Source organism: Schistocerca piceifrons, chromosome X, assembly GCF_021461385.2.
Source record: "Schistocerca piceifrons isolate TAMUIC-IGC-003096 chromosome X, iqSchPice1.1, whole genome shotgun sequence".
Classification (NCBI taxonomy): Eukaryota; Metazoa; Arthropoda; class Insecta; order Orthoptera; family Acrididae; genus Schistocerca; species Schistocerca piceifrons.
This window is the reverse complement of record NC_060149.1, coordinates 523,507,835-523,522,121: the sequence shown is the minus strand read 5'-3', so window position 1 is coordinate 523,522,121 and position 14,287 is coordinate 523,507,835. Positions and strand designations below refer to the sequence as shown.

Below are 14,287 nucleotides of genomic sequence, written 5' to 3'. Positions count from 1 at the left end.
CTAGCCTTCTTCTAAGCACCACAATAGGGAATGAAAGCTGGTGCCAAGGTCATGGCAGCATAGGGAGCTACCAGGCACTTTCCCAGTTCATCAGGAGCTTTCAATACAGAGGAGAAACTACTGGTGTTTAGCGATCACAGTGACCCCCAGTTATGTACAGTAACATCAAAACTCGTCAAGATGTCGCCAGTTTGGTAGACAATTTGTTTTTATTTCTAACTCATTGGAAGCAGCTTCTCGCATTGCTCCCGTGTGTCCATTTTAGCTTCATTCAGATTTTGTATCTGAACACGTATTAGGCGTAAATAGATGATTAAGATGTTTAAAATATTAGTAAATGATTAAGACAACGCCGGGAGCTCGGGGAGGCTCACTGCGAACGGTGCTATTATCTATAGTAAAGTTGCAAAGTCAGATGACTAGAGAAAAGCAGGAAGGCCTGCAGATGATCATTGGTCGATACAGTAACTGCCTGTTGACTCTGAACGCAAATAGATTTAAGATATTGCGGACAAATAGAAGTGATACATTACTATTCAGTTACATTTCTGGTGATAAATCTCTGGAAACAGTAACGTCGGAAGCTCCGCGAGGCTATTGTGCAAGCAAAACGGAAGCCAGAGGGATAGATATATTTTCTGTCTCTTTGACAGCAGCTATTCTCAGCTACTCAGTAAACTTACCAAAAGTTCGTTTCACATGGTGGTGTCCACTTGATTGGAATACGTATTTAAGTAGCGTCTCTTCCATCAGTTTTGGGCAATAAATTATCTCCTCTTTACTCTGGTCACCTGCAATGGTAAAGTTTATTTGGACTTCATTGTTGCACGTAACGTATTATGTATTTACTCGTAAGTTAAGTTTACAAGTGCATTTTGGGGAAGAAACCTTTGTAAACATTAGGAATCAATCAATTCACGTACGGTGCGCCACATAGTAGAGATTTATTCAAACGATAAGAAAATAATTGTTTCCTACAACGATTCAGGATTGGAATAAATTATTAACGGCTGAGAGAATCAGACTGACAAGCAATTAAGTCAGTAACTTGCCTTCATTGTTCTCTGAAAGGGACGAGACATTTTTTGTAGTTGAATATAGCAGGATTGACGTCGCTGATAATGCCAGTATTACATGGCCACTATCTCAGGTTCGTAACAGGTTCTTCATCTCAAATGTTTGATGAAATAACTCAAGGACTCAGGCCACGAATGAAAGGTGTATACTGACGCAAATCTTTCTTGAATTAAAACTGTACGCCTAACTGATGCATAAACAATAATTTTGCGTTTCGCGCGTAGAGTTCAGCCAACAGTTCTCCTGTTTGGCTGTCGTCATTAATTATCCCTGCTTGTATCTACTATCTAATGTTTTCCGCGTCCGTCAGATGTCATGAGGCGTTTCACTATTCATTTGTTCCCTTGTATAGTGTTCAACACGCCCAATAGATGTCATCTGCGTATGTCGGTTACCTCTTCTTGTGTTTAGTGTTCGACCAGCAGATGTCACCTGCTTCTTCTTTCGAGACAGTCACGGTTGCTATGGTAACAGAGTCGGTAAACAAATATAGTACGCAGACGCAACTTGTTAATATACGTTTGTGCGTATGGCATTGTTCAGTGTGTATAGGACGAACGACAGACGCTGCGGTGACGGTATGGAGAAAACGATGTGGGAAGATAAAGAAGTTAAATTTGATCTGCCTTTAAAGTAAGTGCACTTCCAAAATCATTATATTTTAAATTATATCAGCTGTAATCATTGAATTATTAACTGTTAGCCAATTTTGCTGTCGTAATAATTACAGGAATTGCAATTTTACTTGTTGAATACAAAATGTTATCCCAGAAATAACAACTGGCGAATTGTGTAATGTTAGGAATACTAAATTAGTAGCACAAAGGCTAATGTCCGCTAAAGAAATCGAGTTTAGTTGTTTTAAAAATATATTTCATCAAAATATTACAAGAATTAAAGGTAAAGTCGGTGAATTCCTAATAGATCTTGGCACTGACCTCATGTATATCTCGGGGCATCAATTACATAGGAAAGAAGTAATAACGTTCCTTTGGAGTGTTACATCTTATCTGATTTCTGTTTAAGGAACTCGTTTAGAAGGAAAGAGTCGTGATTTCTGCCCAATGTAATGTGTCATTCAAAAGAATTAACATATCAAAACACTGTACCATAAAGACCAAATAATTGAAATTTTTGTTTTACCACAGGCCTCTACAGACTACTTGGTTTTTCTTTCCTTACATTAAACTGTGCTGGGCTAATTGTTTTAGAAATACATGAAGTTGATGTTGCGTGAGGTGTCAGCATAAACTTTCTCACTGATTCTCCAGAGAAAAGAGTGTTAACAGACTTACTTGAATCTTATAAACTGACACAGACCACGTACATTCCAATTACACTTCAGGAAAACAGTAGCAACATAGAAAATAACTTCATATATTGTTCTTTAGTGGATGAGTGCAGTGTTAAAAAAAAGTAGTAATGGCCTGTCAGATCATGCAGAGATAGAATACTGAAAGGAATCAAGGCAGAGGCATATCTCAAAGCAGTAAACAAAATATGTGGAGATATTATGAGTTCCCTTGTAATGCAGACATTTAAAGCCAATGAAGAAGGGAAAACTTGCCAAGCAGCCTTCAATACAGACAACTTGAATGACAAATATAATATATTTCTTCAAATCTGTATCAATTTCATTGAAATCTTATCCTTTAAAAAATTGCAGGCAGATATGCATTACTAATAAGCAACCAACTTGGATAACTAATGACATTATAATATCATGTAGGAGGAAATGGAATCTGTATCATAACATGATGAACAGTCAGATCCTGGTTACAAATGCTGAAGAACTCTTCAAACAGGCCAAAACAATGCAGAGCTCCAAGAGAATAGCAAAATTAAAAATATGTGGTTAATTGTGAAACAGGTATCAGGATAGAATGTGGGTGCTCAGTTTATTACACTTCTCTTGTGTAAAAATGAAACTGTTATTGATCCACCAGATTTGCATAAAATATTTAATAACCATTCCCTGTCAATAGCTGACAAGTTCAATCAAATTTGAGTGATACAGGTGAATATGCAGAACTCCTGAAAGCTGGTGTTCTGAGACTATTGTATCAATGAGAATCATGAAGATCAGTGTACTACATGTTAGTTCTATAGTCTATCACCCGTGCAATATGTCTTTCAGATGTGGTCAGTTTCCCAAGAGACTGAAATGCTTGTTAGTGAAACCACATTGTAAAGGATGAAAGATGTCATTTAAACAGTTTCTGTGCTATCAGTGTTTTTGAAAGAGTAATGTATAAGAGAGTGGTGCCATATCTCAGTACACATAAATTACTGTCAGACAAGTAGTTTGGCTTCAGGAAAGGAGTATCAGTGAAGAATGTAATTTATGCTTTTGTGTGTGAGGCACCAGCAGGGCTAAACAATAGGTTGAGGACAATAAGTATTTTCTTTGATTCATCAAAAAACATTTGGTTGAGTGGACCATGCAGTACTTTTCCATAGCTTGAAACATTATGGGATTGGTGAAAATTCTCAAAGTGATTTACTTCATATTTGGAATGTAGGAAGCAGAAGGTCAACAAGTAGTGAAGAAGTTTAAATTCGACAGGGGGATGCCACAGGGCTTTGTTCTGGGTCCATCACTTATCTTGATGAATGTCAATGACCTGCTGCTAAACTTGGCAGACAGCCTAAAAAATATCTCTTTGTGGGTGCCTCAAGCATTATTATAATAAGGTAGTCAGTAAAATGAGCACATGGCTTTCAGAGAACAGATTAACATTCAACTGCAACAAAATGTAATGCATACAGTTACTGACACAGAACTCTTGCCAAAGTAAAATTTCACTGTCCCAAATTGGTCAGGCACGCAGTGAAGAAACTGAGTGCTGCTATTTTCACTATAAAAATAATCTCCACTGCCTCTGACTCTGAAATGTGAATGTTTGTTTGCTTTGCATACTTTCACACTATTATTTTGTGTGGTGTTATATTTTGTGGCACTTCTGTGCACACTTAGCCCAGAAAAGGGTGACCAAACAGATGTGCAGTGCCAGTTTGTGAACTTTATGTAGATTGTTGTTCAAGTATCTCAGAATTGTAGCTCTGCCATCCTCATGCATTTATTCCATGATGAGATTTGTTGTTGACAGTATTGACTCATTCTAAAGACACTGCAACATTTATTCAGTGAACATTAGATGTATAAAACAATATACATTTGGATTAAACTTCTTAAGCATTGAATAGAAAGGTGTGCACTATTCACCAGGTTCCATTTTTGATATGGTTCCGCAGAATTGAAAAAAGTTGAGTGATTAACCCAAAGTATTCAGATCCAAGTTGAAACATTTTCTTGTGACACATTCCTTATATTATGTACAGGAGGTCTTCACAGTAGTTCAGAACTCCTCACTATAATGTGTTATTTACTCTCTGACAATTTTCTGTGTTTTAATAAATCTTTAATTAAATGTTAAAAATTTTCTGGTAAGCATTCTATAAAGTATGTAACCAAGTAGCTTTGGCTCACATGGTCTCACATAATCTGATTAAGACGTATTTCAAAGGTTTCTTTCAAACCGTAGGGTTTCCCTCATTGAGCAAACAGCCTTTGTCTCACAATCAGTAGTATGTTGCCTATGTCATAAGGCAGTTTTGTTTTTTCCTTTGAACTACACTCGTAAGACAAAAAACAACACACAATGAAGGAATTCTCCAAATGAAATGAACAGCAACAGATGTGTGTACATGCACAGAAAAAAGATTATTATTTCAGAAAAATTGAATGATTTATTCAAGAGAAAGAGTGTCACAAATTGTGCAAGTCAATAATGTGTTGGTCCATCTCTGGCAAGCAGTTATTCTTTGCAGTACATCCCACAGCTGTCCAAGGCATCTCCAGACACATCACTGAAGACAATTCTTATCCAGCTAAAGAGATTCCATGCCAAAGATATGCCTGGAGATGCCCAACCTGACAGTCACCCACCATATGGCCCGACAATCAGGAGTGATGGTCTGGGGTGCCATTTCTTTCCATAGCAGGACCCACTTGATTGTCATTCATGGCACCCCTACAGCACAGCATTACATCAACAACAGTCTACACCCCATTTTGTTGCTCTCCATGGCAAGTCATCCTGGGCCGACATTTCAGCAAGATAATGCCCACCCACCTACAGCGAGAGTTTCTGCTGCTTGTCTTTGACCTTGTCAAAACCTACCTCGGCCAGCAAGGTTGCTGGGTCTCTCACAAATTGAAAACATTTGGAACATTATGAGCAGGACCCTCCAACCAGCTTGTGATTTTTATGATCTGAAATGCCAATTTGGACAGAATTTGGCACAATATTCCTTAGGAGGACACCCAACAGCTCTATAAATCAGTGACAAGCTGAATAACTGCTTGCATAAAGGCCAGAGGTGACCAGTGTGCCACTGAATTGCACAATTTGTGAAGCTCTTTCTCTTGAATAAATCATCCAATTTTTCTGAAACTGCAGTCATTTGTCTGTCTGTATAGTACAGCACATCTGCCGATTCTGTCCCTTTTGGATAATTCCTTGATGGTGCATTTTTTTTTTTTTTTTTTTTTTGCCTTTCCTTGGAGTGTATATAGCAGTCAAGTAGAGTACAGAACCATGTTTAGTAATATACATGACTCACAGTGTGAAACTCATTTGATTAGACAGGAAATACTGTCCTGACTTATATCTAGAATGAGCACTTTAAACATTAACTGACTGTTGTAATCCTTCTTTTGTGTAGATCATTAACAATTTTATGAAAGGAAAATTCAGTCAAGGAACCTAATAAATTATCAAAGAGAATTGCTGGCAAGTTCTTACCCCCAGGAAGCAAAATGTATGGTATTGCTGATTAACACACTTAAAAAGTAAAACAGATCCATACCATGCTTTCAGAACTAATCACCCCATTGTATGAGATAAAGCAGATATAGGTTGGTGAAGGTTAAAATGGGAGGACAGGGCACTCACGTTTCATGATGAGGGTGGACAAGATGAAAGAGGGAGGCCTCGGAGAGAGTTGGTCTCATTGTTCATCTAATTTTTCTGAAATTGCTATCATTTGTGATGCATCAAATTCCCCCCCCCCCCTCCCCTTGGAGTGTATATAGCAGTCAACTATAGTACACTGTGCAGGGTCCATGTGGTACCCAGTATTACAAACAAAATTATTTTTAAAGTGGAATTCTCTGCCCCCATTGGATAAAGTGGTCCAAAATTAATCTCGTACAGTATTCGGTTTACCAATATGTGTTAACAGGAACAGGAAAACATGAAGAATAACCAATATTGCAGCAGCGACTGTGGAGCACTGGTACATGGCGGTGACAGTCAGTGCAGGACAGGGCAGCACATGAGATGGGACAAGTTGTTCTTGTTTTACTGTCCCTGTTAATACGTATTGCTAAAACAAATATTGCAATAGATTATTTTGGGCCTAAAGAATGGACATGTAAGATTTGGCTGTAAAAATAATTTTGTTTCTAACAAGAAACAAACTGGCACTTCTTGTTGCTACTGGATGTTGCACAAAAGACACGATGAGCACAAATGAAGCCAAAACACCAGAGAAAATGTGCTTGACAACTCCTAGGAGAGACACCCAATGTATACATGTTTGTGTAAATTTATTATGACTTTTTTTGTCCCAAATTCTTAACTGCACTATTCACCTCTCTACTCCCTAATTTATCTTTACTTCTCACTCTGTCCTTATCTCTTTACTGAAGCTCACTCAGTGCTTCCTGGTGTACTATCTCCAGACTACTGTCCATGACACTACCCCCTTCAACTCTGTCTACCCTCATCCTAAGTACAGGTGGGTCACTCTCATTGTGGGGTCTGACTGAGCTACCCATCCTGTTTAACTTTTCGCAACTTATCCCTTTTTCCTTTGCTACAAAGGAATTATTAAGTTCAAATATTAGGCAGTCTGTCTCTTTTACTTTTATGTGTGTGTATCGATAGTACTAAAGCATCAACAATAACTATTATACTGTCCCACAGTAGAAAGCACTTCTCTACACTTTAATACTGGAATAAAATGAAAAAGTAATGGATGCATGAGCCTCACCAGAATACACAATTGCAGTGCATCTCCTCTTGCTACCTTTCCCCTGCACTTACTTAGTACTACACTTCTGTCTTTACAGTTCTTATCTTCTGACAGAAATACACATGAATAAAGTATTTTCAGATTGTCGAGCACCAGGCTATTGCTCTAGGGTGACAAAAAAGGAAACTGTTGAATGGGACAGGTGGACGGCTAGCAGGTTACTCAGAACCCAGGTTAAAAGGGACCCATGAGGTATAAGAAGGAATTGTGCCATAGTACCATCAGGCTTATTGCACAGCTCTTGTAAGCAATTGTGCAAAGCAATGTCATAAAGACTCAATAACTAGGTATCCTGGTGCAAGAACAAGTGTTCAGTAACATTACAGCACTGGCAGGGCTCCTGATGGCACTGACATGGTGGGAAAGCTTGAGCAAATGTCACAGTTGCCCAATTACACCTGGTGCCTCAGACTTGTTATGACTCAGAGGCCAGGAGCACTGCCATTTCAGAAACACTAGCCGACTAGACTTCTATATAGGTTGTTGTTGTGGTCTTCAGTCCAAAGACATGTTTGATGCATGTCTCCATGCTACTCTATCCTGCACAAGTCTCTTCATCTCCGAATAACTACCCCAACTGACATCCTTCTAAATCTGCTTATTGTATTCATCTCTTGGTCTCCCTCTTCAATTTTTACCCCCACCCCCTCACCTACACTTCCCTCCGGCACTAAATTGGTGATCCTTTGATGTCCAAGAACGTGTACTATCGACCAATCCCTTCTTTTATTCAAGTTGAGCCACAAATTTCCTGTCTTGCCACATTAATTTAATTTGGCATAATTTCCATGTACATTCACATTCCAACAGAAGAAGCCATCAACATCATAGGAAGCAATCTCCACCTACAAGAAAACATACAACAGGTAGCAGCTGTATTGAAGCTCATAACAGAGCAAAACTACTTCATATTCAACAACAAATTTTACTCTGAACAAGAAGGACTACCTATGGGATCCCCAAACAGTAACTCTCTAGCTGACATTTTCATCAACCAGATAGAAAATCAGTTCTTTCACAGAATAGTAAAACCAAAGCAGTACAAAATAAAATATTAGTACAGATATGTAGATGGTATAATTTGCCTAAACAATGAATCAGTCTCATATAAAACAGCTTCATGAGGACATAAACTCCATTCACACACAAATGCAATTTACTGTTGAAACACAAACAGGTGAAAACCTCTTTTTCTTAGATCTCACCATTCACAATAGAAACAACAAACATGAATTCACAATTTATAGGAAACCCACAATCACCAGCACTATCATTCATAACCAATCAAACCATGCCATAACTCAGAAAGAAGCCAGCTTCAGATATTTACTGCACAGACTGAACAAAACACGCATGAACAAAATTATTACACAGAAGAACTGAATAAATAAAACAAACTGCACAAGAGAATGGGTATGATACAAAGACTGTAGGTAAAATAAACAACAAAATACAAAAACAGGCAACACGTAATCACAAAACGTACACACACACACACACACACACACACACACACACACACACACACACACACACATGTATACACAACACAAGTCACAACAGATCAATAGACACTAAACAATAAATGGCACTTAATGACTTACAACAACAAAGTTACACACAGGGTGGGAAATATACTAAAGACACAAGGACTTAACATAGCATACACAATACTGAAGAGACCTGGAAGAAATACAACCAACACTGACAAATACAGCCAAGCTGGTATATATCAACTAACTTGCAACTGCTGTCAGTCTGTATATGTGGGTCAAACATGCTGGAATTTTAGAGCCAGGTATACAGAACACTTCAGAGCACTGAAAAGCAATAGCTCACCCTCAATATTTGCAGATCACCTAATAGTACAGGATCACCATCCACCAACATTGAAACCAACTTAAAACTCCTTAAAACAAGTAACAGCCTCTACCAAAAATTAACAATAGAAGAAAACTGTCGCATCCAAAAATCAATAGCCAAGGTAATCACTTTGCAATAATACCCTCTTTGCCACAATAGAAGAACTATATAAATAACACACAGACCAGAACTGCATGTGATCAGCCTCCAAAATTAAATTCCTTTCTCTCTCTCTCTCTCTCCCTCTCTCTCTCTCCCCCCACCCCTCTCCCCCCTCCATCTCTCCCTCTCTCCTCCTCCCCCCTTCCTCCCTGTTTTGGAATAGCACGCGCACACACACACACACACACACACACACACACACACACAGACTCATACACTAAACACCACCAAAACTTCAAATCCAATACCACATCCCAAACAAACATGTTACAAAACAAATGAACACTACACAGCCACAATAACACTTAATGGTGACAAAAACTCTGTACTTGGTGAATAAATCATAAAAAAATGCATGTGTATTGACAAAAGCACAAGAAATGAGTGTGTTACCTCAACACAGACAAAGTAAAAACACCATAGCATTAAAAACTGCAAGTAACATGCTAATTAATACAATACATAGTATTCTGTCAGAAATTCATAATAAATGGAAAAATAAAATAATGTTTTGCTGTTTGCAGATGAAAAGCTGTAGAATGTGCTACTAGCATAAATGTTCATAGCCTCATGTGAGGTATGTAAGCAAGTGCATACATCCATTTTTTTCCAAGTGTACCACAAAACTAGAACCTTTAGACATATTTGTAAATAAGCAACATAGAATGCTTTAACACAGTGATACATGTCTCAACTCTGTACTGTATGCTAACCAATGTAAAACATTTGACAATAATCACTCATTTCACAAATTTAATTATTATTACTAAAAGTTTCTTTAAAGGTAACATGTAACAACAATTTTGCAGAAGGAAAGTAAACAAATAAACCCACTGAAGATAGTCCAAAAAGTGTTGAAACATGTATGGGTGAAAACAAAACTACAGAAATGTTTTGCATAAGGCAAAATTCCTCTCCAATCTTCTCTTCTTGTCTAAACTGTTTATTGTCCATGTTTCACTTCCATATGTGGCTAGACTCCAGACAAATACCTTCAGAAAAGATTGCCTAACACTTAAGTATATATCCAATGTTTACAACTTTCTCTTCTTCAAAAACACTGTTCATGATATTGCCAGTCTACATTTTATATCCTCTGTACTTCAGGCATCATCATTTATTTTGCTGCCCAAATAGCTAGTGAAACCTGTCTACTACTTAAAGTGTCTCATTTCCTAACCTAATTCCCTAAGCATCACCTGATTTAATTCAGCTACATTCCATTACCCTCGTCTTACTGTTGTTGATGTTCATCTTATATCCCCCTTTCAAGACACTAACCATTCATTTCAATGGCTCATCCAAGTCTCTGACAGTATTACAGTGCCGTTGGCAAACCTCAAGATGTTTACTTCTTTTCCCTGAATTTTTATTACTATTCCAATTTTTTTCTTTGGTTTCCTTTACTGCTTACTCTATGTTCAGATTGAATAACATTGTAGGTGGGTTACAAACCTGCCTCAACCACTGCTGCCCTTTCATGCCCTTCAGCTCTTATAGCTGCCATCTGGTTTGTATACAAGTTGTAAATAGTCTCTTGTTTCCTGTATTTTACCTCTGCTACCTTCAGAATTTCAAAGTGAGTTTTCGAATCAACATTGTCAAAAGCTTTCTCTAAGTCTACTGATGCTGCAAATGTAGGTTGGCCTTTCCTTAACCTGCTTTTAAGATAAGTTGTAGGGTCAGTATTGCCTTGCATTTTCCTACATTTATCTGAAATCCAAACTGAGTTGCTCTGAGGTTTGCTTCTACCAGTGTTTTCATTCTTCTGTAGAGAATGTGTGTTAAGTATTTTGTGACTATGGCTTATTAAACTGATAGTTCAGTAATTTTTGCACCTGTCAGCATCGGCTTTCTTTGGAATTGGAAGTATTACATTCTTTTTGAAGGCTATCAGTAATTGTGACAGAATGCCATCTGCCCCAGAGGCCTTGATCGACTTAGATCTTTAAGTGTTCTATCAAATTTTTCTTGCAGTGTCATTTCTCCAATATCATCTTCATCTATGTCCTCTTCCATTTCTATAAATTGGCTTCAAGTTCATCTTCCTTGAATAGACTCTCTATATACACCTTCCACCCTTTAGCTTCTCTTCTTTGCTTAAGGTTGGTTTTCCATCTGAGCTTTTGATATTCATATAGCTGCTTCTCATTTCTCCAAAGGCCACTTCAGTTTTCCTGTAGGCAGTATCTATCTTTCCCCTAGAGAAATATGCTTCTAAATCCTTACATTTATCCTCTAGCCATTCCTGCTTAGCCATTTTGCGCTTCCTGTCAATCTCACTTTTAAATGTCTGTATTCCCTTTCACCTGTTTCATTTGCTGCATTTTTATATTTTCTCCTTTCATCAGTTAAATTCAATATCTCCTGTGTTATCCAAGGATTTCTACTAGGTCTTGTCTTTTTAACTATTTGATCCTCTGTTCCATTTGAAAGAAACACTTGCAGTTTAAGGCAGATAGTAGCAAACAAAAAAATTAAATGATTGTGTGGCATTGACAGCTGGGAGGCCACATCCAGGGAAGTTTGGCACTGAGTTGCAAGTCTTATTGCAGGTGATGCCATATTGGGTGACTTAAGTGTCTGTGAGGATGAGGGATGATGAGGACAGCACAATACCCAGTCCACAAGTGGAGAAAATTCCAAACCCAGTCGGGAATCAAACCCGGGCCTGCTGCATGGTAGGCAAATGCTCTAACCACTCACCTAAGCAGGCAGACAGTAGCAAAGAGAAAACAATGAATCTAATAAATTATCATACATGATCTTTCTTATCTGGAGACCCTTATGAGATATACAGGTAAAAACCTATGAGCCTATTTACACTGTGTGATGAAAAGTATCCCAACACCAGGCTAAAAATGACTTACAAGTTTGTGGTGCCCTCCATCAGTAATGCTGGAATTCAATATGGTGTTGCCCCACCCTTAGCCTTGATGACAGCTTCCACTCTCACAGACATACATTCAGTCAGGTGCTGGAAGGTTTCTTGGGGAATGGTAACCCATTCTTCACAGTGTGCTGCACTGAGGAGAAGTATCGACGTTGGTCCATGAGGCCTGGCACAAGGTCGGCACTCCAAAACATCCCAAAGGTGTTTTACAGGATTCAGGTCAGGACTCTGTGCAGGCCAGTCCATTACAGGGATGTTATTGTCATATAACCACTCCACCACAGGCCGTCCATTCTGAAGAGGTGCTTGATCGTGTTGAAAGATACAACTGCCATCCATGAATTGCTCTTCAACAGCAGGAAGCAAGAAGGTGAGGTAAACATCAATGTACGCCTGTGCTGTGATAGTGCCACACAAAACAACAAGGGGTGCAAGCCTCCTCCATGAAAAACACAGCCACACCATAACACCACTGAATTTCACTGTTGGCACTACACAAGCCAGCAGATGATGTTCACTGGGCATTCGCCATACCCACACCCTGCCATCGTATTGTCACATTGTGTACCATAATTTGTAACTCCACACAACATTTTTCCACTATTCAGTTGGCCAATGTTTATGCTCCTTACACCAAGCGAGGTGTCATTTGTCATTTACCAGCATGACGTGTGGCTTATGAGCAGCCACTCGACCATGTAATCCAACTTTTCTCACCTCCCACCTAACTGTCATAGTACTTGCAGTGGATCCTGATGCAGTTTGGAATTCCTGTGTGATGGTCTGGATAGAAGTCTGCCTATTACACATTATGACCCTCTTCAACTGTCGGCGGTCTCTGTCAGTCAAGAGACGAGGTCAGCCTGTACGCTTTTGTGCTGTATGTGTCCCTTCACGTTTCCTCTTCACTATTACGTAGGAAACAGTGGACCTAGAGATGTTAGGAGTGTGGAAATCTCGCATACAGACGTATGATGCAAGTGACACCCAATCACCTGACCATGTTCGAAATCCGTGAGTTCCACGGAGCACCCCATTCTGTTCTCTCATGATGTTTAATGACTACTGAGGTTGCTGATATGGAGTACCTGGCAGTAGATAGCAGCACAATGCACCTAATATGAAAAACATATGTTTTTGGGGGTGTCCGGATACTTTTGATCACATAGTGTACCTTCATTTGCTGTCCCAAATCTTAGTATAGTCATGTTTATGAAATATGGCGTGCTGCACTACACTATATAGATGTAGAAATAATAGTATGCCTATACACAAAAACTGATCAATATGACATGCATGAGTAGGTGCTTCAGAAATCTCGCTGGCATATATTATACATTGCTGCTGCTAAAATACAGGACCAAAGGAGAAACAATTTATGCTACATTGTATACACATTCTCTAGAGCCAAAACAATTACCTTTATAAAAACTGTTGTGTGTATTTCCTCAGTGTTAGCCGGTGTCATGTAGGGGCATAGGTTTATGTGTGTGAGTGTGTTTGTGTACTTTTTTCTAGTTCATAAAATAATTACTTTGAAAGCTAGCAAGGTCTCTTCCTTTTTGTGTGTGCCTACAGACAACTTAATGCTTCTGCTTTTCTGTGAGTGGTCTCCTTTAATGCAAAAGTATTTACCCTCTACTAGAACTTCTCTACAAAATTTTCCTTAGTATTACAAGTTTTTATCCATATGTATGGAAGTGTAATTAATACTTCTTACAGCTGTGTAAATTTAATACTAACTTGACAATTGTACATAAATTATACAATAGGTGATTTGTGCTTCACATGATAAATAATGGTAAAGACTAGATTATAATTAAAATAAATAGTTGGTAGAGGTCATTAGTTAGTGTGTTACATGGGCCATCTTAATGGTTCTTTGTTATGATTTCATATAAAAGATCAAAATATTTGTCACAGAGGTTGAAAATACTACTTCAGTTGTAAGGTACTTTTTATTTAAAACATGACCGGTTTCAAACTCTTGTATGCCCATCATCAGATGTTGTAACAGCACAAAGTTACAACACCTGCTGATGGGCCTATAAGAGCCTGAAACTGGTTGTGTTTAAAATAAAAAGAACCTTACATCTGATGTGGTATTTTCAACTTCTGTTATAATGCTCAGTTGTGGATTGTTTGTGACATAGATGTATTTTGAAATTTAAATCACTGTAGGAAACAAAA

The 14,287-nt window shown here is 38.4% G+C and overlaps 1 protein-coding gene across 3 annotated transcripts in view; it reads left to right on the top strand.

Moving 5' to 3' along the window:
• The first annotated feature begins 1,380 nt into the window (after positions 1-1,380).
• The window catches only part of LOC124721775 (Bardet-Biedl syndrome 5 protein homolog), a 95,180-nt gene continuing 82,273 nt past the window's right edge, over positions 1,381-14,287 (top strand). Inside the window, exon 1 of one of the 3 annotated variants that reach the window (XM_047246887.1) lies at positions 1,381-1,710. In XM_047246887.1, the coding sequence (XP_047102843.1) occupies positions 1,607-1,710 (104 nt within the window). In that variant the 5' untranslated portion in view covers positions 1,381-1,606. The remainder of the gene's footprint in view (positions 1,711-14,287) is intronic. The other 2 variants (XM_047246886.1, XM_047246888.1) reach the window with 2 other exon arrangements.